This window comes from Lissotriton helveticus, chromosome 9 (assembly GCF_964261635.1).
Source record: "Lissotriton helveticus chromosome 9, aLisHel1.1, whole genome shotgun sequence".
NCBI lineage: Eukaryota > Metazoa > Chordata > Amphibia > Caudata > Salamandridae > Lissotriton > Lissotriton helveticus.
Genome location: NC_136070.1, coordinates 149,476,901 through 149,501,939, shown reverse-complemented (window position 1 = coordinate 149,501,939; position 25,039 = coordinate 149,476,901). Strand labels below are relative to the sequence as shown.

The window sequence follows — 25,039 nt, the reverse complement described above, 5'->3', positions numbered from 1 at the left end:
TCTTCGGGAGAAAATATATGCACGGTGTTATAGGATGGTCAATGGTTAAGTACTTTTTTTCTTCTTCATCTATTAGACCATTTTTGTGCCATGTTTCCAAATATTCATGCAGTTCTTTTTTCATCCTTTCGTACGGATTAGTTGTCAATTTTTGATAGTTGTTTGCCTGGTTTAATTGTCTCATTGCCTCTTCTATGTAATCAGTTGTTTTCATCAGGACAATATTCCCCCCCTTGTCCGCGGGTTTTATGGTGATTTTAGTATTGTTCTTTAATGTTTTGATTGCTGTGCGCTCACTTCTTGAGAGATTTTCCCGTGTCTTATTTTTGACTTTGATGAGATTGTCCAATTCTTTTACCACTGCTTCCGAAAATAAGTCTATCTTATTCCCAGGTGACAGTATTGGATAGTACCTCGATTTCCTCTTCAGTCCTGTTGCTGGTCTGACGTCAGTTGGGATGTTAAGCTCCTCTAACAATTCAGCATCCGTGATCGAGGTACCATCCAAGTCAAATAATGATTCAAAACTGTTTTTCATATCTGGGATATCTGCAATGGTATTGAAAGGAACTTCCTCATTAGTATCATGTACAGTGTCAATGGGCTCTGTTTCTTTGTTGGCATGCACTTTTGCTAGTTTTAATTTTCTTACATATTTATAGAAATCTATCCGAGTTTCCGCATAATCAAAATGTGCCTCGGGACAAAATGATAATCCTTTGTTTAAGACACACTTTTCAGTCTCTGTCAGTTGGTGGTCGGAAAGATTTACTATCAAATTGGCTTCGGATTGCGATTCCGCAGAGGATACTGGCGTTTTTCTTCGCTTTGCCCTGCGGGTTTTTCTGACGCTGATGTGGGGGTTGCTTGATTTTGTTGCCCCCTGCCTCTTCCTCTTTGTCTTTGGTTGGGGTATGGTCGTCTCCCCCTTCCTCTTGCTCTTCCTCCGCCTCTCGCAATGCTTTTTTCTAGATTGACCAATTCGACTTCCTCTAAAACTGACCAGTTTTTTGACTGGTAGGTATTGCGTGTTGATCCATCATCACTGATGCTGGATTCACTCGCGCTTGATGCTAGTTTTTGTATTGGATAGTTCTTTTTTAAATTATCATATTTTCTAGCAAAAGTCAATATTCTGCCATGAATATAATCCTGTTCGTCCCTTTGGAATTTCCGCTCTTTGCGTTCCTCAATTTCATTTTCGTAAATGTCCAATCTTGTTTCCATTTCCTTGCGGAGTTTGGAGGCTTCGTCTTGATTTGTCTCATTCGAAATGCTGTCTTCCAGCTCTTTGATTTTTAAGGTGATCTCATCCACCTCAATACGTGCATGTTTCACAAGAATGCGCATCATATTTAGAGAGCACTGGGTGTTATTATCCATCCATTCTTCAATTAATTCTTTTTTTACCTCTGTATGCGTCGGCATTGTGAATATCCTGAGCCCTCGAGGAATGCGTTTGACTTCAAGGTATTTTTCCAAAGCTATTGCTTCCCAGCTTTTGTTGATCTCTTTCTTATATAATTTTTCCAAAGCGTTTAGCTGCTGCTTAAGAGTATTGACAGGTGTTGAGGACGTTGTTGAGGTTACTGGAGTATCATCTGGTTTGCCCCCAGCCTTGAACATCGTGGTTACTTTTGTGGCTCGTTTCGCTATGCGAGCTTCCATTGTTGTGATTCAATGGTGTGCTTGATGCAGTTATACCAATTAGGGTGAAACAATGTATTCAGTCTCTGTCGCTTTAAGGCACGATCCTGACCTGACAATCTTTCGTGAAGCTGCCCGTTATATTCACGGAGTCAGCATTTGCTTACGTAGATTTAGTCAGCCACTTCAAATTCCTGCTTGCATTTCTGGGAGATGTACTCCGCTTACCTTGTGCGGGACTGCTTCACTCGGAGATCGCGTAGTGCAGCTTCTCCTTCAGTCCGGCAAGGTAATCACTCGCACGCAGCCTTTCGGTGCAGGAAGTTGGGCGCGTCACTCGGCTTCATTTTTCAGCAACCAAAGAGATCCCATAGCCATGGGAGCGCGCTCCACAGTGTGTGCTCTGCCCAGGGGTCGGATCCTGACCCGGATAATTATTTAGAACAAAGGAGGCGGCACAGTCAGAGATCGATTTAAGCCTTATTTATTGCAAGACTTCACCCCACCAACGCGTTTCGGCCTAACTCGGCCTTGCTCACGGTTGGTTAGTCCCTCTACAGTGTTTGTATTTATACTGACCCAACTCCTAAGTGGAACATCTAACAAAGACAATGGGTACTAAACCCTTGATTTCGAACAATAATCATTATTTAAGTGCAAAAAAGATGCAAAGTCTTTCTTTTCTTTTTTAATTACTTGCACTAAAACTACATCTCCCATAATGCCTCATAAATGGCTACAAATGGGTCAGTATAAATACAAACACTGTAGAGGGACTAACCAACCGTGAGCAAGGCCGAGTTAGGCCGAAACGCGTTGGTGGGGTGAAGTCTTGCAATAAATAAGGCTTAAATCGATCTCTGACTGTGCCGCCTCCTTTGTTCTAAATAATTATCCGGGTCAGGATCCGACCCCTGGGCAGAGCACACACTGTGGAGCGCGCTCCCATGGCTATGGGATCTCTTTGGTTGCTGATATATATATATATATATATATATATATCCAAAATACCACTTCTTTGTTCCAATCACTCAGGCTTTTCCCCAGGCAAGGAGACGCAGACACGGACCATTTCGTGCAAGTATTTATTTCAGTTCAGGATAGCGCATGACGTTTCGGCTCTCAGCGAGCCTTGTTCACATATATATATATATATATATATATATACACACACACACAAATATATTGAGAAAGATAGATAGATTGATAAGGTTACATGGGTAATCCATCTTGTATACCAGTGGTTTCAAAGCTCATATTTTTAATAATTCATGCATAATTCATTTGCAGGTTATTTAGCTTCCCTAAACAAGTAAAAACGTTAAATGGATTATTAACACACTATTTCATCTTTCTTTCAATGCTGGTAGAAAAAAAACGTTCACAATGATAGTGCTGCTCTAAGAGTACTAATCTGCACATTTGACAATCTCTCCCTTGAAGGCACATCCTTGATGCAAGCATCTACCAATGAGTCATTCCCATTATGTGAAAATAAACATTGTAAATGCAAAGCCCTGTTAGCAAACAGTTACACAGTCCACATTGCACCTTATTTTCTTTTCTATAGGTCTTGTTAAAGCTACTCTGTACTCATCTGCAAACGGTTTTAGTTTCCTTATAATGCCCTTTGCATTTACAATTTGTCCTAAAACAATACATATCGTTGCCTATAGCACATTTTAAACATCAGTACCTTATACAGAATAAACACACACCTTTCTCAAAATACTGACAGGCATACCTGCAGTCTCGGGCAAATACCGAACAGATGACTCAAATGCTACACATCGTTATAAAGAGTACTAAAACCAATTAATAAATCATATAATATACAAAACTACATAAAGAGTTATGTGTGTGTAATATGGTCCTATATTTGCCATCTGGGGTCAGGTATGCAGATGTGGAGAGAGTGATATGCTATTAAATTACTAATTTTTGAGTGTGGTGAGGGGATATAACTCAAAGAGGCGTAGACCTGAGTGAGTCATGATGCTACTCTCTCAATAACAGTAATAAATAGCATATTACACTGTGTGCGTCTGAATATATGGTTCATGCCGCACCATTTTTTATGTGTGTTTGTTTTAACAAAAGATATTTCACCAAAGCCAGGATGCAAGGCTTTAAATGTGTGTGGGAATGTAAAATTATGTCTCAATCACAAGAAACGTAGTGGCCATTAGGAGGTCTTGTTTCCCTGTGCAAAGTAATTGTTACATGCATTCAACAGGTACTGGGCACACGTGTAATTAACAATTCTGGTAGTACAGTAGTTGGAGACAAACGCGATTGACACTGGTAGTATGGTAAGGTCAGTGTATGATGCTTTATGTAGTTCTTTTTTTCGGATTTTACACAAAATCCGAAAAAAAGAACTACATAAAGCATCATACACTGACCTTACCATACTACTAGTTTCAATCGCGTTTGTCTCCAACTACTGTACTACCAGAATTGTTAATTACACGTGTGCCCAGTACCTGTTGAATATTTGTATGGTGTCAAGGCATCTTACGCCTAAACACCATTTAGAGGTTTTAGGGTTCTCCTCTACACTGGCAGCACCGTATCACCACTGTTCAATCTTGTCCATCACCACACACCATAAACGCACTGTTTGAGTGCCCCTGGCCTTGTGCGGTTTCCTCGGCCCGCAACTTAGGTGTCCAATTTGACTCCTCCTTGAGTTTTGGTGACCATGTGCGCATCACAGCTGGGTGCTGCTTCAACCTCATCCGACAGCTGAAGAAATTCTTCGACTTCCTCCCTATCTCTGCCAGGAAAACAGTCGCGGTGGCCTTAGTCCTTTCCCGGCTGGACTATTGCAACGGCCTCCTGGCAGGGATAAAGAAGTCTTCTCTAAAGAAATTGCAAAGTGTTCAACACGCAGCAGCCAGACTTGTTCTTAAACTTCCAAGAAGGTCCTCTGCCTCTGCAGCCCTCAACACTCTGCATTGGCTTCCCCTCCACAAGAGAGTTCTTTTTAAACTCCTTATCACGGTCTTTAAGGCCACTAGGAACACTGGCCCTCTCTATCTAGCCAAGCGCTTCCAGCGCTACATTCCATCGCGCTGCCTAAGGTCATCTGAAGCTAATTTGATTGTAATACCTAGAATAAAGCTAAAAACAAAAGGTGGTAAAACCTTTTCATTCCTGGCGTCAAAGGTATGGAACGGTCTCCCCTTTAACCTTAGGCACGCCCCCACAGAAAGCCAGTTCAGGAAACTCTTGAAGACCTGGATTTTCCTCCAGCCCGACTCAGCAGTTCTTGCAGCCATCTGATCCACTCCTCGCCATGTCGGTTCTTTGATCGCTCAGCGCCAAGATGCTCCTTCCGGAGCGATAGTCGCGCTTTACAAGTGTCAATAAATATCAAATATCAAAATATCAAATATACCCCAAACCCACAGCTGACCGCACAATAATTGTTACACGCAGACTAGGTGTTTTTCTATTGTAATGTTTCTGTACCGGTGTAAAAATGTGCATTTGAACTTTGAACTGTAGTAATAAATGTGTATATGTGTGTACACGGTTGCTCTAAATAACGTGTTATTAATCACACTTATTGAGTGCAAAGGTGAAAATATCAAGAATAATTTTACAATGACGTAACAAATTCAAACAACTCTGCTAATAGGCACCAAGCTTTTTCTGGGCGATTGAGCGAGTCCAGTTAAGAAATGAAAGAATTAAAGGACGTTTTCTAACTCCATTTCGGGTAGGACTTGAACATGTGCCAACTGTGTCTCCCTCATTTAATCTAATCTTTACAGCTCACTCCCCGCCTTCTCACGGTGCCTGGCCCTCCTAATCTCCCACACCTTCATCGATCCTCGATGTTCTTCCTCTTTTTCTAATTGCTTTTATCTGCTTCATTTTCTCCCACTTTGGACTGTCCATCTGGCACCTCTTCTCGTTATTTGCCATTCTTCGCTGTTCACCTGTTTGCCTGCACCCCTCCTCACCATCCTTCACTTGTCACTTTCTTCCCCATCATTTGCCAGGCCTCTCTATTCTTATGGCCTGCCACCTCTTATGTTCTCTCACCTTAGTTCCTCTATTTCTACCTAAAGAAGGCAGCACGGCCAAGACTTCATATTGCTGCTGTGATCACAGTTCTTTTGCCAAAGTGCCCATGTATAATGTGTTGGTCCTATGCAGAAGAACAGCGATTGGGGTCATCCATACTAGACAGGGGCATGAGAGAGGTGGGGCTTTGAGGTATTGCATTCTAATTCCACAGTGAGGGCTTTCCCTTTTTGCTCCATTGAAAAGCGAAATTAGGGAAGAGGCTCAAGGGTTCATGTGATCTGACAGAGGCCTTACCCAAAGTGCTGCACATTCGTCTTTTAGGTAGAGAAAGTCTTTTATAAATACAGTACTAGCAACCTCGAGCCTGATTTAGAGTTTGGTGGACAGGTACTCAGTCACCAACGTGACGGATATTCTTTTTGCCTCATTACAAGTGCCACAGCATATAATACACTTGCAACCAGGCGGCCTTGGAGTAACCCACCTGCCAAACTTCAAATCAGGTCCTTAAACTGATCTGCCTCAGAACATTTAGCATGGTCAAAATATTCAAGAAGCATTTACTCTCAACGAACCTTAACAGAACAGTTTTGTGCCAGCCTAAATCATACTTGTCCACAAACTGTTTTACTAAGAGACATTATCCGTTTTGTAGAAACAACTGTTCAGCTATTTCACACTGCCTCTATTTCCTCTTTCATTATTAATGGCATTTTATTGTTGCTGATCTTTAACTGTGTAACAGATCACCCTTAACCAGGGAACTACTGCCCTTAAACAATAAGTAACAGGTAATACACACCAGGCCGGGAATGGAGAACAACTCCTTGAACAATCATCTTCTCGTCAGTTGTTGTCACGATTCCTCTTCTGTAGAATGTAGAAAAAACAGAATCGATTAAGGATTAGATTGTTTAAACAGTTTCAATATCAAAATACTGAAGAACTAGAGCAGTGGTCCTTAACACCTTTTTACTACTTTGGACCTCTACCTATTCATTAGAGGTACCCGGAGACCTCAAGCATTTTCTGTAATTTGAATCACAAAAGGATACACAAAAAAGACTGAAACAAGTATTTCATCAAACAAGTACACAAATGATGAAATATTTAATTCGCAAACAAATTTTAAAAAACATCAAAACTTTTAATAGGAAGTTTGGAGCTTTTCTAAATTCAATTGAGGCCACTCGTCCTCCACTTCAATATTCTGTTTGATGCACTTGCACTGGGCCTATGATTCTATCTGAGGATTTTAACTTAATTTTTAGCCTCCAGTTTCAACTTCCTTCAAACTTGCAGAACGTCTCAAATTTTTGAGATGCTCTGCAAAAACATTATTGATTTGTTAATAAAATTTAATTTTCTAAGCAGTTGTAGATCCCCTAAGTAGGCTTCGCGAACCCCTGGTGGTCTCCATACCAAAGGTTAAGTACCACTGAACAAGAACATATAAACTTAATTAGTTGATTGTTTATTCATGGTACTCTTTGCTAAGGCCTCCAGCAGGACACCAGGAACAAGAAGGAGCTTAAAAGAAGAGGACTATTCATGATAGGAAGGAAAAGAAGCGAGTGCTCATTTGACTTTCAGAGAGCTTAGCAAGAACAGCAGCATCACAATCAAAGAATTGATTCAGGACCTAATAGCTGATCTCTCCAAAGCTATAGAACTGCACACATCGCTGCCACTACTTAATAAAGCATGATCAGTCAGAAATAACCAACCCCCACACATTTGCGATGAAAACTTGACAGTTCTGTTCAAGCCATAAGAGCAATCTTAAAATCATGAACAACATTCACAGTGCTAGCACCTCATTCTCGCCTGTGGCATTGTGGTACCGAGGCTTCAGATTATGTCAATAGGCACATATGACCTAGTCTTGGACTGCTGGCACCGCAAACCATAGTTAGGTAGACCTAGGTACTAGTCCCTGAGGCGGAAAGCCGGGGACTTAGGCTAGTATTTTACTTCTACTGTCCTTCTGTGCAGATATAAAGATTTACATTTATGTGTCTGCACTATTAGCTCCTAAAAACTGAACTCTTGTAAAAAAACGCAATTTTAAATAAAACGATTCATTATTTTAAAACTACTCACTGCTCCTATCCTTGGAGGTACAGGCTCATCCAGGCTGCCGATTTTGGGCTCCTGGACACGAGATCTGAACGTGGGCGCCATTTTGGGTGAGGGAGGTCGGCGTGCTAGTCTCTCGCCAGCACACTCAACCCAACCTACAAAAGCTGCCAAACTGCCTCGCTCCTCGACCTAGGTAGTAGTCCCCGAGGCTGAAAGCCGGGGACTTAGGCTAGTATTTTACTTCTACTGTCCTTCTGTGCAGATATAAAGATTTACATTTATGTGTCTGCACTATTAGCTCCTAAAAACGGAACTCTTGTAAAAAAAACGCAATTTTAAATAAAACGATTCATTATTTTAAAACTACTCACTGCTCCTATCCTTGGAGGTACAGGCTCATCCAGGCTGCCGATTTTGGTCTCCTGGACACGACATCTGACCGCGGGCGCCATTTTGGGTGAGGGAGGTCGGCGTGCTAGTCTCTCGCCAGCACACTCAACCCAACCTATAAAATGCAACACCCCTTCCGTACACGCAGCGGACGAGCGCAGCGGGCGCGCCGATGGCGCGCCAGAGGCAAGCCCGTCTGCGCCCGTCCACGCCAGACCGGGCCCAGGACCCAGCACTATCTCTATCAGTGCTGCTCACCCAGCTACTTATACAAGGAAAGCTCTAGTCCGACTTAGACAGACCCTAAGCTGAGCTGCTCCCATACATTCACAGCGTTGAACTCGTTCATACACTGTCCATCCTGTCCCTTCCAACTTCAAGGGCCTGATTACCGTCCTCCCACATGGGCCCCAGTTAACATGGCCCTACTTAACTTCCGTTCGCTGCCCAAACACGCTTTAGAAATAAATATGCTGGTACAAGAACTCCACCTAGATGTCTTGTTTCTTACAGAGACATGGCTAACAGCTGATTGTAACCCAGACATTGCGCAAGCTCTGCCCCTAGGTTATTCGATACAGCGCATTGACAGACCATCAGGGAAGGGTGATGGAATCGCTTTGATATATCAAGACCACCTCTCCTGTCGTATCACTGACAGCCCCATTTTGGATTGCGAAAATGCTCTGTTCTCGATCCAACTGTCCCCAGGGAAATCTCTCTCAGGCCTTCTGGTATACAGACCCCCGGGCCCCCAAGGGCGTTTCTCAAGCTCTCTATTGGAAGCTGCTCTGCTCTTAAAATGCAGTTCACAAATGTTTTCTAGTACTGTTTCCTGTCCTACTTCTGTACATTCTTTGTGATTCACAAAAGCTCTATAGCTGCACTTACTGCAAGAACATATACCATGGATGCACTTTTGAGACTTTCTTTAATAATTGGGCCCCTAATTTGGTCTTGCGCGGACTGTGACCTTTTGTGTTTATTAAAATTCTGTCTCTATCTCTATCTCAGCTGATTTAACTGTGAGTGATAGCATTCTGCTCTTTCACAAGGAGTATATCTGCACACAAAGTAGTTTTGTTCAGTGCCAGTTACTACTGTGGCAGTGTGTGTTTTTTGAGACCCAAAAACATTTTGCTTTTGCCAATGTTTGTTATAATGGTGAGGGCCTGGCAGCTTATTTTTGCTTCATTTTATTGAAATTGGTTGCACTGATTTTCCATTATGAATATATGTTTGGAAAATACTAGAATGCATCAACACGTTACTAAATGATGCTGCAAAGAAATGGTACCGGAAAGTTTACAATAGTTTAGCAAAATGTTTTTTTCCTGCTTTCATTTTTTTATGAACATTCTATTTTAAAAGCAAAGAATCACCAATCCTGCTTTCAAGCTTCTGCAAATATTTGCATCAAATCAAAAAGCATTGTGGGAGCATCATACATAGCCTAATATTCTTAACTTTGAAAATGTGTGTACACATTTTTACATTGGAACCACTGGCCGTAGTGCAGTCGGAGATTACAACATTTACTTAGAGCGTTCGCACTAATAATAAAGACTTTCAATTAATGAATCATGAATACAGTTTTGAAAAGCATTAACATATGGGCAAAAAAATGACCTTAACTGCAGACAGTGCCCTTCCCTGATCCATAATGTGGTACTGCAGACTGCCAGCCAAAGGGTTTGTGCTGCAGGGTGTTGGGCCTACTTGTCCCAAGGACAAAATACACATGGAAACTTGTTGCCCTTGACCCCAAACAAATGTCCTGGGCGTCGGGCTATAGGAATTCCACATCCCTGTCTCAAACCATTTTTTAACCTATCAAGGTGGAGGGAGTTGCATCTTACTGGTACATTAATTGTATAGAGTCTAGACTTACATGAGTGCAGTAATATTAAGGTCACAGCCTTTGATGAGGGTAGGTATTCAAGTTGCATTATAGACCAAAGACTGAGTTCGGGAAGGCAGCTTTGAGCTGATGTGTAGAAGATAGGTCAATGGGTTGAGAGGATGCGATTTTTCTGAGGTTGCTTGACCAGATTGAACTCTGATTGTGTTTAGGATATAAATCTCTGGGAATTGTGGTAACAGGATGTTTTGTTGGCTCTGCGACCACTGAGTATTCGGGTATAGGAGTGTGTTAGAGGTAATGTGTGTGCCAGAATACTCCCAAGCTCTATGTTGAAAGAGGTGCAACAGAGCGTACACAAACAGTGCCTGGTGGAGAGTGTATGTGGGAGAGAGAGATGGAGAGTGTGGCTTGCAGAGCTTGTATCATTTCCTGAAGCCACATTCGACAGAGCCACATTCCCAGACAACTGGAAGCGCGCCAAAGTCAACTACCTCCTAAAGAAGCCCTCTGCATACCAGACGGACCCAGGCCCATCTCACTGCTTCCTTTTGCTGCCAAAGTCTTCGAAAAGGCCGGCAACAACCAGTTAATTCATTTCATAGAAACCAACAGCATCCTAGACACCTCTCAATCCAGATTTTGCGGAAACCACAGCACCAAGATCATCCTCCTCGCCGCCACCAATGACATCCGAGCCCGCCTCGACTAGGTCCACATGGAATCCCTCATCCTTCTGGACCTATCGGCAGCCTTTGTCACTGTCTCCCATCGCACACTAGCCACCAGACTCCACGAAGCTGACATCCAAGGAATGGTCTCAGACTGGATACGATCCTTACTCAGGCAGAACACAGAGAATAAGACTACCGCCCTTTCTCTGAAAACTGACAGAGATCAGATGCGGAGTACCACAAGAATCCTCCCTCAGCCCCACACTCTTTAATGTCTACATGGCCCTTCACAACCATTGTCAGAAATCACGGGCTCAACATAGTCTCCTATGCCGATGACATACAGGCCAAGGAACGCAACATCACCAGGCGCAACTTTCAAGAAGGGAAGAAAGTTGTTGCACCCTGGATGAGCAACAGCTGCCAGGAGCTCAACTTGGAGAAAACAGAAGTCCTCATCCTCGGCTCCACCCCCTCTGCATGGGACGACACCGGGTGACCCTCCCCTTTGAAAACCCTCCTACACTGGCGGACCATGCACGCAACATCGGCATCGTACTCGACGCTTCACTCCTCATAAATCGCCAGATCAATGCCGTATCCTCCGCATGCTTCAACACCCTCCACAAGACGTTCAAGTGGAACACCCCCGACTCCAAGAAAACCGTCACCCATGCACTCATCACCAGCAGATTGGACTAGCAACGCCCTCTATGCTGGAATCAACAAAAACCTCCTCCGCAAACTCCAGACCCTCCAGAACGCAGCAGCCAGACTCATCCTCGACATCCTCGACATCCCACGACACTACCACATCCAACACCTCTGCGACCTTCACTGGCTCCTCGTCGAAAGAAGAATAACCTTCAAGCTGCTCACACAAGCCTACAAATCCCTCCACACCACCAGACCCCAATACCTCAACAACAGAATCTCATTCCACGCCCCCAACAGAAACCTCCGCTCAGTCGACCTCGTTCTAGCCACCGTCCCACATTTCTACAGGGGCAGAGCAGGTAGAAGATCCTTCTTCTACCACGCAGCCAAGACCTGGAATGAACTCCCCCTTCACGTCTGACGGAGTCCCACACTGCACCAATTCAGAAAAGACCTCAAGACCTGGTTCTTTGAAAGAACCCACGGAGCTGCGCACCTCCCCAGCGCCTTGAGACCTTTCCAGGTGAGTAGCGCGCCTCACAAATACTGATTGATTGATTGATTGAAGATGCAGATTCATTCTGCGATCAAGCAATTCATTTTGTGATGCAGAATAGGGATTTGTACTCTGCCAAGTAATTGGTTGCAATAAACTAGGAGGTGAAATCACCTCATACTCATGTGAATCATGAAAGTGCAAGTTTCAGGTTATGGACCCAACTGTCTTGATTCATTTCGGCATTATGCTGTTTGATTTCATTTCAGTAGTGGTGAGTGACTGAGTGAGTGAGGCGGCAGTAAGATAAATAAAATAAATAAATAAATAATGGAGACCTCGGAGACAGGAAGAGGGTTAACTAGTGATGTAATAGTCAGCAGAGCCAGTGCTTATAAATAAGTATGGGTGAAATTTGCGAATTCGCAGTACGCACATTCGCGCGAATATGTACTCGCGGTCTGCAAAATCCACACTTTTTTTGCGTGTTCTCTGGGGTTTTTTTTTCAGCGTGGCTACCGCGAAGTTACCCATGCGGTCGTACCTGGGCGCGGCCATCTTGTTTTCAGTGTTCGCGTTGCGTATGTCCGTTTCCGGGCGCTAGTAGCATGCTCGCGAAGGTGCATTTCCTACGTGCGGGGCACAATTAGGTGTTCGCGCCCGTATTTGCGTGCTCGCGGGGGACATATCGCGCAAACTTACCCATGTGGACGCAATGGGCACGACCATCTTGTTTTTCATTCATTGCTATGGTTCTGGGCATGCTTTTTCTATCCTGCTTTAATCTTTGCAATCCTTTGTTTCTTTGAACTTTTTTTGATCTTTTTTACTCATTTTCCATCTCTCTATTTTTCTACATCTATATTTTGAGGGTTTTTTTCAAATTTTTGTTACTTTAATAACTACTTTTTTTGTTTAGCTCTATCTTTTCTTTTATTTACTTTTTTCCCCTATTCTTTCCTTCTTTTACCCAGGACCAGGGCAAAGGGAGCCGGCAAGTCCAAGGGGAAAAGTCCCGCACCCCGTAGCCGGCTCCCTTGCGGGCAGTTAAGGGGGGAATCAGTAAGTCCCAAGGAGATCTTCAGCGCGGTGGAGGTGGCCGCACTGGAGTTCTTTGTACAGCGCCACCTCCCCAAGACCGTCGCGGCAGGCGGCAGGCCCGGTACCGGTTACGGGCTGCGGAAGCGTCGCCAGCTATGAGGTAACGTGTGCCAGGCCATGTATCGGGAGTCTGGGGTCCGGCGCACCTACAACCAGGCGCCGCACCGGTGGTCCGACATCCTGGACCGGGAACAAGACTTGCTCAACCTGCTTGGCGTCGAGATCCCTGGGCTTGGTGAGTACTAGTAGCTATTTAATCACTATGTTTGCTCCTGCTCTGTGTTATGATATTTCAAATATTTATTTTTTCCGAAGAGCAAGAATGCTGCCGATTACATTGTAGGTAAATTATGTTTCAAGAGGTTCTGTGATTGCAGGTGCTCGCCTGCTCACTGGCGGTGCTACTATGCTTACTTGTTTTCAATTTTGTGCTCATTTGGCCTGGGTGACCGATTATGTTTGAACTGAGTGATTATGAATGAGTGTACTTTACAGAACAGCGTAATGCTAGACTCTAGAGACTCAAGACCAGTTCTTCCTTTGTACTCCTGCCACTAAGAAGAGATAGTGGTGGTGGATTGATAGTTTGAGTATATTATTATGACTAGTTATTTAGTAGGACATTTTTTTAGTGGTCTGCTATCATGACGGACTGTGTCTGTCACTTCGCGTGCTGCGGAGTGCTGCCTGCCAGTCCTAGTAGAACCTTTTTGTAGTTGGTTTAGGGAGTTGCATAACTTTCCAAGTAGATGGTCCGTGAATCCAGCAATACTAATATCCTAGTAGACCACAGCAGACTGGTCAATACATTTAGTGCAATTGTTGTCTATTTCCCCGAAATAATTTGTTATTGTTTTTTTTAAATGTTTGATTTGGTTGACAACAATCATTCATGTTTGTGTCTTTCATGTACATCAGATCCCACCAGGGGCAAGAGGACAGAGGTGGAGGTAGCGGCGCCGGCGGAGCAGGAAGGCCAGATAGGTCTGCCGAGGGCTCCTCTGCTGGCCCCAGTAAGTTTTCCTGTTAATATTAATAATTATATTTCCCTATCTTTTACAGCACCCATCTATTCCAAACGTTCCGCATAATTCTATTTTTTCCTAAATCGTCTGTGATCTTCTTGTGGACTGTTTCTAAATTCTTATCCTGCCTCTACTATGACTCTCTGTGGTACTATTAGATTATTATTAGTCTGTCTGTGTAGCTAGCTAAGCTTGCACAGTTGGCAAAAGGTGTTAAACAAAACTCGTATTCTATTCAGCAATAGCTCTAGGCACTGAGTGCAGTCCTCTGGGTTGTCCATAATGTCTATTGAAGTCTTCTAAATGTTTTTGCTTTGACAATTTCCAACAATAAAATGTCAAGGGCCACCAAGAATAAGATACTAGTTTACTTTTGATTGGATAGGAGGACATACTACTACTGTTGCAGGGACTATTCTGCACATACAGAACTATGGACAAGAAATAGGGCATTGGTTATGAATTATAATAGGCGCAGTTAGACTTTCCACATACCTCAGTCATACCAGAAGTTGAACCCCAATCTCCTTACTGACTAGCTAGTGTGTCAGAGTCATTATTTAGCTCCCGAATGCAGCGATGATCCCCAATGAATATACAACCCAGAACATAAGACTATGGAGTCAGAGTCCCGACCTCTCAGAGTCACGGACTCGTGCATGCAAATTGCAAACCCTTTCACTCACTCACTCATGACCAAAAACCACAGAGTCTATGTAAGTTTTAAAGCTTTATTAAAAGTAAAACAACTAGCTCTGTGTGTACTCTGTAAAAATGTAAATTGTGCATTATATAAAACATTTATTAAAATCAATTTCATATAAGATAAACGGTGAACGACTGAAAAGTGGCTGATTTCACACAATAATTGTGGGAGAGCTCTCACCTGGTTGAAACTTAAAGTCTTGGTGGGGATGAATCGTTGACGACTCCGACTAACATATGATCTTGCTCTTGTTCGTAGAAGGGAAGCTTCTGTCTGTTATGAGAAAAATGGTGCGTGTTAAAAAGCAAGCATTCATCAGTTGTGTCAAAAAGTGTAGCATCACATGTTATGGCTAAGCATAAATAAAAAACACCCTTCCCTGAAGAAAGGGAAAATTTTAGTTTAGACTAGAGAGTCACAAATTATTAAATTTGTTTATGTAGTACTAGTAACTTTTTTTCATTCCTAGACAAAATAGGGAGTGGTGTATATGGCATCTAAAAATATTAAATGTATTTTCTAGGCGTAACACCATCGGCACAGCCAACCACCAGTGACGGGGCCAGCGTGGAGGTGATCACTCCGGTGCCGGATGCGGTGCCACAGCCAGAAGAAACTGCTGTGGGGGATGCCACGGTAGTGGCGGGCAGTGGTAAGCTATTATATTCCTTACTTATTGAGATTGCAGAGTGGGCTCTCTGTAGGGGTGTATATGTTGTACAGTACAAGTACACTTTACTGTAAGAAGACTTACAAATTTAGAACTAAGTTTTTGTCTACCAGGTAGAAGACAGTCACCCTTGACTTTTCATTAGCAATAGCATTCGCGGCGGGAGTTGACGAGTAACCAATGGCCTCCTCTAAATTTGACTTCAACTCAGCTGTGAAAGTTTTATCGAGAAGCCAAGTCAGATCAGAGATGAACTTGATGGATGGGATGAACGAAAAGGGAAAGAAGGGTGTAAGGAAGGACGAGCGAGTTAAAATTAATGACTGGCTAAGAATGATACTTGTTTTTGAATGCTGCCCGAGGTGGCTGGGAATCTGATGCATGGCCGGTTGAAGGCTGAAGCAAGGATGAATGGAAGGAGAAAGAAAAGAGGACTGCCTGGGTGGGTGAAACAGAAACTGTATGTGTGTGCAATATATCCTTTGGTTCAAATTCAAATGCAAGTCAAGCACGGATGCATGGCTGGCGGTTTACAAAATAAAATAAAAAGGTTGTTTTTCGGTGAGAAAAAGTAAGGTTTGTCCAGTTGAGAGTCAGACATTAAGAAGAATGATTGACATTTACTTTGAATGGAAGGATGCCTGGATAGTATCTTCCTCATATATAGCATAGGTGTATGTATAGACGGTCACTGCATGAAGAGAGTTACTTTGAAGAGCATGTAATACTGCACATCTGTGCCAGAGTAGCAAAGCCGAGGAAAGTAGAAGTTGTAATTTTTCAGAATACTACCATGACTAGTAACAGTAGTTTGCAAGCACAGCATATATCCGGCGATTACGGTGACCACTCACTCACTACCTCTGTTAAATAATTTTTTTACAACTCTGTCATTCATGTGTGGCCTATCGGTGTTCACTCAATCAAAAAACAAAGCACCTAAATGTCATCCCATATGTAAGCAAATATCCTGTGAAGGGATAGATGATCATATTATTTATCTTCTTCCTTTTCCTTTTGTAGTAGTCAGGGGCAGGGCAGGGTAAAAGTTAAATTAATTAAGCAGTAGCCCTTGTAACAGAGTATGGCCACTGCCACCCGTAATAGAAAAGTAAGAGCTTCACCACCTGCATGTACTGGACTGGTAACCGTAACGCAAGTCTGTGTCATCATGGCTTGCGTCTGTTTTTCTTGTGTGCAAGTTGACTGCGCTGGCATTATGCCGGCTTCCACAAGTTTACATACCAATTTCGCTAAATTTTGCTAGTGCTTCTGTGACACAACTTTCCGCTGAATTATTTTGTGTTAATCTTAAAGAGCATTGGTTACAGTATGTTTTTCTTTCTTCATATAGATACTCCTTCCAAACTAACAAGGAAGGAGTTGTCTATCCGGACCCGGCAACCGAAGCTGTAGTCAATAGTCGACGAATATCGGCGGCTGGTGGCTCAGGAGGAGGAAGATGACACACAGTCTACAATAACAACATCCACAACAGCTGCATCCTCCTCCGCTACCCCTGGGTCATACAGCCAGCGCAAGCCTCCAGCGGTATGGAGCCAACGTCTGGCAGCCACTCGTCACCGCCGAGCATCAAAAACAACAGCTTCCCCCCACAGTACTTGCAAGTGCAAGGGTCGTGTGCACCGCTTGACCCTGAAAGTGTCCAACTTTGAGCAGGATGTGGCGAGGCTGAAAGGACCTCGGAAGAGAGCAGCGTGACCACCTGGCCAAAGGACACCGCCGCCGGCGGAAGTAGAGAGACTGTCCCTTGTCCCTTTTTTAAAGACTTTTGGGGGGTGGGAATTGGGCGTTGGGGTTTTTGGACTGGGGACATTGATTTCATGGACATTGGTTGGGGTTAGGGAGGGGGGTGGGTCGGTCCTTCTTGTGGGATAGTTTATTTTTGTTAGGGCTCAAATAATTATTTATTTCAACTTAAACATAGCATCCACGTTTTTTTACTGTTTTGTGGGGGAGGTAGGGGGGGTTAACTGTACGTTTATTTTCCTGAAACTTAACTGGCTGGTTGATTCAAATTGTCTAATTGCCCAAATTTGTACAAAAGTGCCACTGACAGAGTTAGTGAATTCAATTGTCCTACTACTTTACTAGTACTACCGTCAGTCTCTCCTCTCCTCCTACTCCATTATTCTTCCTCCCCCAAAATGCTCATCTTACCTGTGATTCGTGTTTGAGAATAGGGCTAGGCACCGGCTGGCTGCATGGCAAATGGCGATTAAGGTTGGCTATGGAATCCTGGATGGATGAAATGTCATCGCTGTGGTGGTAGTAGTAGTGGTACACACTGGCAGTAGCAGGATATGAAAAAAACAGAAATGAAATATTGAGTGGCCTGAGCGGAGCATTAGAACAGTACAATAGATAGTACAGTACACAAGAACTGTGCCATAAATTGTAGCCTAAGCAATGCTAAAGTATTCAAAATATAAGTATTAGTTGCTTGGAGTATGGCTACCACAAGAAATAGTACTGAAGGTGAAGGACACAGCAGCGTAAGCATTCGTCACGTGTAAGAGGAGGATGTTGTTGATGATCAATCCACTGATGGCGCACATGAAATTCTGATTTGATTTGCAAATACTCATGGGTGTGTGTCAAGCAGAATAAGAATAAGAATAAATCCTCGGATTCCTTCACCAGCCTTGAAATTGATTTTCTGTTGCTTTCACAGTATCCTCACCAGCAAGTGTGTGGAATTATTGTTGTCATTTAGTCACGCTTCAATGAAAACCACACAGCCCAGGGGAAGAGGGTTAGGGTTTGAAAATTGGATGGGAATGGGGTTTGTTTGGAAAAGTTTTGTGGAGAGAGGAAAAAAAACACAGCATGGACAAACAACAAAATGAAGAAAAACAAATCTTTGGATACGAAGATATCCAAAAATCTTTTAGGGACATACAGGAAGTGCACTACTGCATGCATGAAGTTGTTTGCTAAATTGATTGTTAGGTTGCTGAAAAGTAGTACTTACTACAACTTACTAACTATGAAGAAACAACTTGACAGTACAGGGCTACAGTATTACGTAATTTCACTTGCCTATTTGCCCTCAGAGAGAACACTTATTAGTACAAATTTGTTTTAAAAATAGCATAGAAACTTATCAAATAGCTGGAGGGATGAATTTGAAGCAGAGAGCAAACAAACGCACAGAGTCACACTCATAGAAGTTCACAACAATAACATTATTTAAAAGATAAGGAGAAGTGAAGAGGATACAGTAACTGTATGTTGTTGTACTGTTCAATTTGGGAAGTTGCATGCATCCAGCCATTCCCCTTATTCGCGGTACTACTCCATTCCATCTGACGCTCCATCGATCAATCTTGGTGACCAGACACACTGTCCACTGCCTGCCTGGCGGATGCAGAATTGCAGATTGCTAAAGGTAAGCCTGAGCTAATGTTTTTCCCATCGCACAGGGTAAAAGCCGGCCTGTAATTGTTGATGGAAAAACAGGAAGTGATATTAAAACACCACAGAGAAAAAATATAAGGTACGGTGTGTAGTGCAAAAATAACATTTCAGTTTCAGAGGCGCAGGTATTACATACAAGCATCATTTCTAAAGTGCGTACTCTGAGTCTCCTTTTCAAAGATAGTAATTAGCACACAGCAGGCCAGGGCCATGCAGACGGTCAAGTCAGGCACCACTGAGTGAAGTAACCTGATGTAGCATACCTCTTTGACATAGACAGACAAAGCATATCTAATTGTATGCAGCAAGCCACATAGCCGCAATTTTACATGAACTGCTGTCTGGACTCTGGCATAACACTACACTGGCTCGACCACTCCATACCACGACTAGACAGACATGTAGTTCTGCTGTAGTTGTTGTTGACTTGTTTACCACTCACGAAATGGCCATAGTTCTTCCGTAAACCGACGATGATGATCCCTCCATCCCAGTGAGTGACTGTAAAGAATAAAGATATTATGTAATTTTGATCATCAAGACTCATCATCATCATGGTATATTGGCAAACTCAATGTTGTTCATGCAGTCACAGTCTACACACAGTGAGTCCAAGGACATTTTCCATATTAAAAAATGCAACGTAGTGGCCCCTGCACTAGAAGTACAATTTTAATTAAACAAGGTAAAAACAGAGTAGACTTGAGTTACATTTAGTGTGTAAAAGATTAAATAATAACAGAAGACATATGATTCATTTCATGCACAACAAACAAACAGCAATTGCTTTCATCAAAGCCAGACAGCCAGTGTTGTCCACTGCATGCCATCTCATTATTCATTACCTGTTCCACTTTTTGTCCGCATCTTGTTCTTAAAGTGAAGGCCCACAGGGCAGCCTCTCATGTCAATTTCAGAAGTAACTGTCAGCAATCAGCATATAGTCAGTAATTCCAGTGCCACTTCTTTTGAGGGGACTCATCTACGAAGCGACAGTTTCTTGATTCTGCGTAATCCAGCCATCTGCCTTGAGGGAAATGGATAAGGGGGAGTCTGGAGGAGGAGGATAGAGGAGCATGACTTAGTTGTGAACTTGTGAACTTCAGGAATGCAGACAGCGGCACCTTCAATAAGGAAATAAGACGAAGACAGTGCTGCTGATGGATTTGTTGTGATTAGAGTTTTGTTGTGGTAAAAATTGCAAAACAAAGAAATACACACAGGAATAAAAGTGAATAAGGACAAAAAAAAGGAAGTCAGTATTTCAGGCCTGGGTGTCAGGGAAGTAGAGCTCGTCCTCAAACTCTGTGAATTGAGACGGGAGTAGGTCAGCTAATGGAGAAGAAATTCCGTCATCTAAGTCGGTGTCCTCTCCTTCCAGTGTGGATTCACGTATTTTGTAATCTGGTGGTGTGAAGTGCTGAATCATCTTGATCATTGTTAACCTCTCCACATTTTTGGGCGAGAGGCGGGTCCTTTTTGAAGTTACAATGGCACCAGCAGCACTGAAAACACGTTCAGAAGACACGCTTGCGAGTGGGCAAGACAAATAATTCAGTTCCAGCTGGGTGATCAGTGGCCATTGACCCCTTTTCCCATACCAATACAGCAATGTATTGTGATCAATGAAGACCTCTGTTGGGTCATCCAGATAGGCCTGCACCATCCACTCAAGGTCACCCAGGGGTGCTCCACTTTGCGTACCATCTGTGGCCTTTGCATCAACACTGGAACGAGCAAACCCTTGATGTGTTATCCAATCCGCTTCCGACAATATTATGACTGGGCCTGGTGCAGGTGAGGATGATGATGATACGGTTGCTGGTGTCGGTAACGGCTCTGAGGGAAAGTGACTGCCTTCGGCCTCAGAAGTGGAAGTGGACTTTGACGCCGGATGGCCTACTGATTCAGTAGTACTTCTGCCGGTTTCCTTCAATTTCCTGCCGCTCTTTTTTTAACCAAGTGGCTGACAGAGCTAGCCAATGTTTGTACTTTGAAACATCTGCTTCATTAAAAGGAATGAATGTATTGCTGGCCAGTGCCTTTTTGTACCATGGATCCAGAATAGTGGCACAAATGTAATGTTGTTCACAATGTATTCCTTTATGCCTTGCATTGTCAAGTAGGCGGGTTAATAAGTTCTCCGCCAACTGATATGTGTCTTGCTTGTCAGTATCATCTTTGAACGTTGAAGACACTGCCTTCAGTTGGTGCTCTAGTATGCGCAACAATGGGATAGCTTTGCCCAAAGTACAGTCCTCCCTGCTGACTTCACACGTGAAGACCTCAAAAGGACGAAGCATGTCTGTCAGGCTTTTAACTAGGTCCCATTCCTCCACCTCTAGCCTCATGTCTTTCATAGAAGCACCCCGTGCGTTAAAGACATACTCATTGATTACCAAGTACTGCTCAAGCATGTAGAGGTTGAGTTCCAACGTGCTGCCACCTCCTGGATGAGTCCTCTGACTGGCACTCTACAGACACGTTGAATGATCCTCAGCTGCTTCCGAGCCTTAAAAGAATCAATCAATCAACCAAGGCATTTATATAGCGCACTACTCACCCAGAGGGTCTCAAGGCGCTAGGGGAGGGGGGTCTGCTACTGCTCGAACAGCCAGGTCTTGAGTTGCTTCCTGAAGGCGAGGTGGTCCTGGGTCAGGCGGAGGTGGGTCGGGAGGGAGTTCCATGTTTTGGCGGCGAGGTAGGAGAAGGACCGTCCCCTTGTGGTGGCTCTTCGGATGCGGGGGACAGCGGCGAGGGCGTGGCCGGTCGATCGAAGCTGGTGTTTGGGGGCGTAGAAGTTGAGGCGGCTGTTGAGGTATCCTGGGCCTTGGTTGTGTAGGGCTTTGTGTGCGTGGGTGAGGAGACGGAAGGTGATTCTCTTGTTGACCGGGAGCCAGTGCAGGTCTCTCAGGTGTCCGGAGATGTGGCTGCGACGGGGGATGTCCAGGATGAGTCGTGCTGAGGCGTTCTGGATCCGCTGGAGTCTCTTCTGGAGTTTGGCGGTGGTTCCGGCGTAGAGGGAGTTGCCGTAGTCCAGACGGCTGGTGGCGAGGGTCTGGGTGACCGTCTTCCTGGTCTCGGTGGGGATCCACCGGAAGATCTTACGTAGCATGCGCAGGATGTTGAAGCACGACGAGGAGACGGCGTTGACTTGTCTGGGCATGGAGAGGGAGGAGTCCAGGATGAAGCCCAGGTTGCGTGCGTGTTCTGTTGGTTTGGGTGCGTTGCCTAGGGCGGGGGGCCACCAGGAGTCGTCCCAGGCGGAGGGTGAGGATCCCAGGATGAGGACTTCTGTTTTGTCCGAGTTCAGTTTCAGGCGGCTGTTCTTCATCCATTCGGCTACCTCTTTCATCCCTTCGTGAAGGTTGGCTCTGGCGGTGGCGGGGTCGTTGGTGAGGGAGAGGATCAGCTGGGTGTCGTTGGCGTAGGAGATGATGTTGAGGTTGTGCTGGCGTGCGATGTCTGCGAGGGGGCTCATGTAGATGTTGAAGAGGGTTGGACTGAGCGAGGAGCCCTGAGGAACGCCGCAGATGACTTTGGTGGCTTCAGATCTGAACGGGGGGAGGCGGACTCTCTGTGTCCTTCAGGCGAGGAAGGAGATGATCCACTCCAGTGCCTTCTCCTGGATTCCGACGTTGCTGAGTCGCTGTACTACTGTACGGTGGCAGACAGTGTCGAAGGCCGCGGAGAGGTCTGGGAGGAGGAGGGCTGCTGTTTCTCCATTGTCAAGCAGGGCTCGGATGTCATCGGTGGCTGCGATCAGGGCGGTCTCGGTGCTGTGGTTGGCCCGGAAGCCAGACTGCGAGAGGTCGAGGGATCCGTTCGTCTCGAGGAAGGTGGGCAGCTGCTTGTTGACGGTCTTCTCGATGACTTTTGCAGGGAACGGGAGCAGCGAGATGGGGCGGTAGTTCTTGAGGTCGGTGGGGTCGGCTGATGGCTTCTTTAGTAGAGCGCTGAGTTCGGCGTGCTTCCAGCTTTCCGGGAAGGTAGCGGTGTCGAAGGAGGTGTTGATGATGTCCCGCAGGTGGGGTGCGATGACATCGTCGGCCTTGTTGAAGACGTGGTGAGGGCAAGGGTCGGTCGGAGATCCGGAGTGGATGGAGTTCATCGTGCGGACGGTGTCTTCGGTGCTGATCGGGGTCCAGGCACAGAGGGTGGTGTTGGGGGGCGGTGGTTGGGTCGTGGCGTGCGTTGGTTGCGTGCTGAAGCTGTTGTGTATGTCCGCGATCTTGTTGTGGAAGTAGGAGGCGAGGGAGTTGCAGAGGTCTTGCGAAGGGGTGATGTCGTTGTTTCCGGCGTTGGGGTTGGAGAGCTCTTTAACGATGTTGAAGAGTTCCTTGCTGTTGTGTGCGTTGTTGTCCAGTCGTTCCTTGAATGCAGTTTTCTTGGTGGCGTGGATAAGTTGGTGGTGTTTTCGGGTGGCGAGCTTGAGGGCAGTCATGTTGTCCGGTGTAGGGTCTCTGCGCCAGGTTCTCTCGAGGGCTCGGCAGATCTTCTTGGAGCTCTTGAGTTCGTCGGTGAACCATGGGGCTTTCTTGCTGCCGGATCTGCTAGGCGGGGTCCTCAGGGGGGCGAGGTCGTCTGCGCAGTCGCTGATCCACTTCGTGAGGTTGGTGGCCGCTTGATTGGGGTTTGTTGCGCTGGTGGGTGGGTTCTTGCTCAGGGACGTCGCGAGCTGGTCGGCTGTGATCTTGTTCCAGCTTCTGCGTGCACCCTGTTGCTGGTGGTGGTGGATCGTGGTCCTTCTGAAGCTGAAGTGGACGCAGCTGTGGTCCGTCCAGTGGAGTCCGGTGGCGTGGCTGAAGGTGATGTCCTTGCTGGATGAGAAGACGGGGTCGAGTGTGTGGCCGGCGTAGTGGGTGGGGGTGGTCACCAGCTGCTTGAGTCCGAGGTTTGCGAGGTTGTCCAGCAGGGTGGCGGTGTTGCGGTCGTTGCTGTTCTCCAGGTGGAAGTTGAGGTCCCCGAGGAGGATGTAGTCAGCGGAGGGGAGGGCGTGTGGGCTGATGAAGTCGGCGATGTCTTCGCTGAATTGTGTGCGTGGTCCCGGGGGTCTGTAGATGAGGGTGCCTCGGAGGGTGGTCTTGGGGTTGATGTGGACCTGGAAGTGCAGGAGCTCGGCGGGTGCCGTCGGTGTTGGTCGTGATGCGGATGGTGTTCTTGTGGATGATGGCGACGCCTCCTCCGGTTTGGTTGATGCGGTCCCTTCGGATGATCTTGTAGCCGTCTGGGATGGCGATGGCGATGTCGGGCGCTGAAGAGGCGTTCATCCAGGTTTCCGTGAGGAAGGCGACGTCTGGTGAAGTTGTGTCGAGCAGGTTCCAGAGCTCGACGGCGTGTCTGTGGACGGAGCGGGTGTTGAGCAGGATGCATTTCAGGTGGCTGCTGCTGTTGCTCGTCTTGGTCGGTGCTGGGGTAGTGCAGGTCCCGATGCAGGTGAACTTGCAGGGGAGGCAGCAGAAGGGTCCGTGGGTGCGTCTCGGTGTTGCTCGGTAGCAACCCGGAGTACGGCCGGCGTTGAGTGCGATGAGTTCGGTGGCGTCGTAGGTCCGCCGGGTGGGCTGGTGACTGCGGGGGCCAGGGGTCCTGGTGCTGGGCGCGGTCCAGGCGCGGACGGGCGCAGACGGGCTTACCTTTGGCGCACCTTCGGCGCTCAATCGGCGCGCCCGCTGCGCGTCAACGCTGCGCGTTTGCCACTCTGCCATATGAGGAGAGTGGGGGGGGTGGAGCGAGGGAGGGGCAGCTGGGAGGCGGGAGCGGGGCGGCGAATGGGAAGGGTCCAGGTGGAAGGGGGCGGGGCCGCAGGGGATCAGCGGCGGGGAGCAGGGAGGTGGCGGGAAACGCGGCGGGGGCACAGCAGGTAAAAAAACGGCGGACAATGAAACAGACAAAAAAAGAGAAAAGGCTGGGCACAGAAGGGCAACAGGGGAAACAGCACCAAACACAGGGGAAACAATAACGAAATGACAGTGGCAGGATACAAACGTGCAACAGGGGAGAAAGTCGAGCAGTCAGCAGGAAGCGGCGCTGCGCTGCGCTACAGAGGCTGAGACCACGCCAGTGGTCAGGAGCACAGCTGCGGGCAGCGGCGGGATCAGGGCAGCCTGGGCACACCCACGGGGAGTGTGCGCGGTGCGTGGTGGTGTGACCGGCCCAGAGAATGGCTGAAATGTGTGCAGATTCTTTGGCAGGTGGTCAGTAACTTGCTGACTTTGGTTAATTCTGTGCGCCAAACACGGCACTCTGAA

The 25,039-nt window shown here is 45.9% G+C and overlaps 1 protein-coding gene across 5 annotated transcripts in view; it reads right to left on the bottom strand.

The window, feature by feature from the left end:
• Window positions 1–25,039, bottom strand: part of PTGR2 (prostaglandin reductase 2) — a 471,690-nt gene that overhangs the window by 372,642 nt on the left and 74,009 nt on the right. For 4 of the 5 annotated variants that reach the window (XM_078659672.1, XM_078659674.1, XM_078659671.1 and 1 more), the window contains exon 2: window positions 6,491–6,558. In XM_078659672.1, coding sequence (XP_078515798.1) covers window positions 6,491–6,527 — 37 coding nt within the window. In that variant the 5' untranslated portion in view covers window positions 6,528–6,558. Of the gene's footprint in view, window positions 1–6,490; window positions 6,559–14,860; window positions 14,954–25,039 lie in introns of those variants that run through there. The other variant, XM_078659675.1, reaches the window with a different exon arrangement.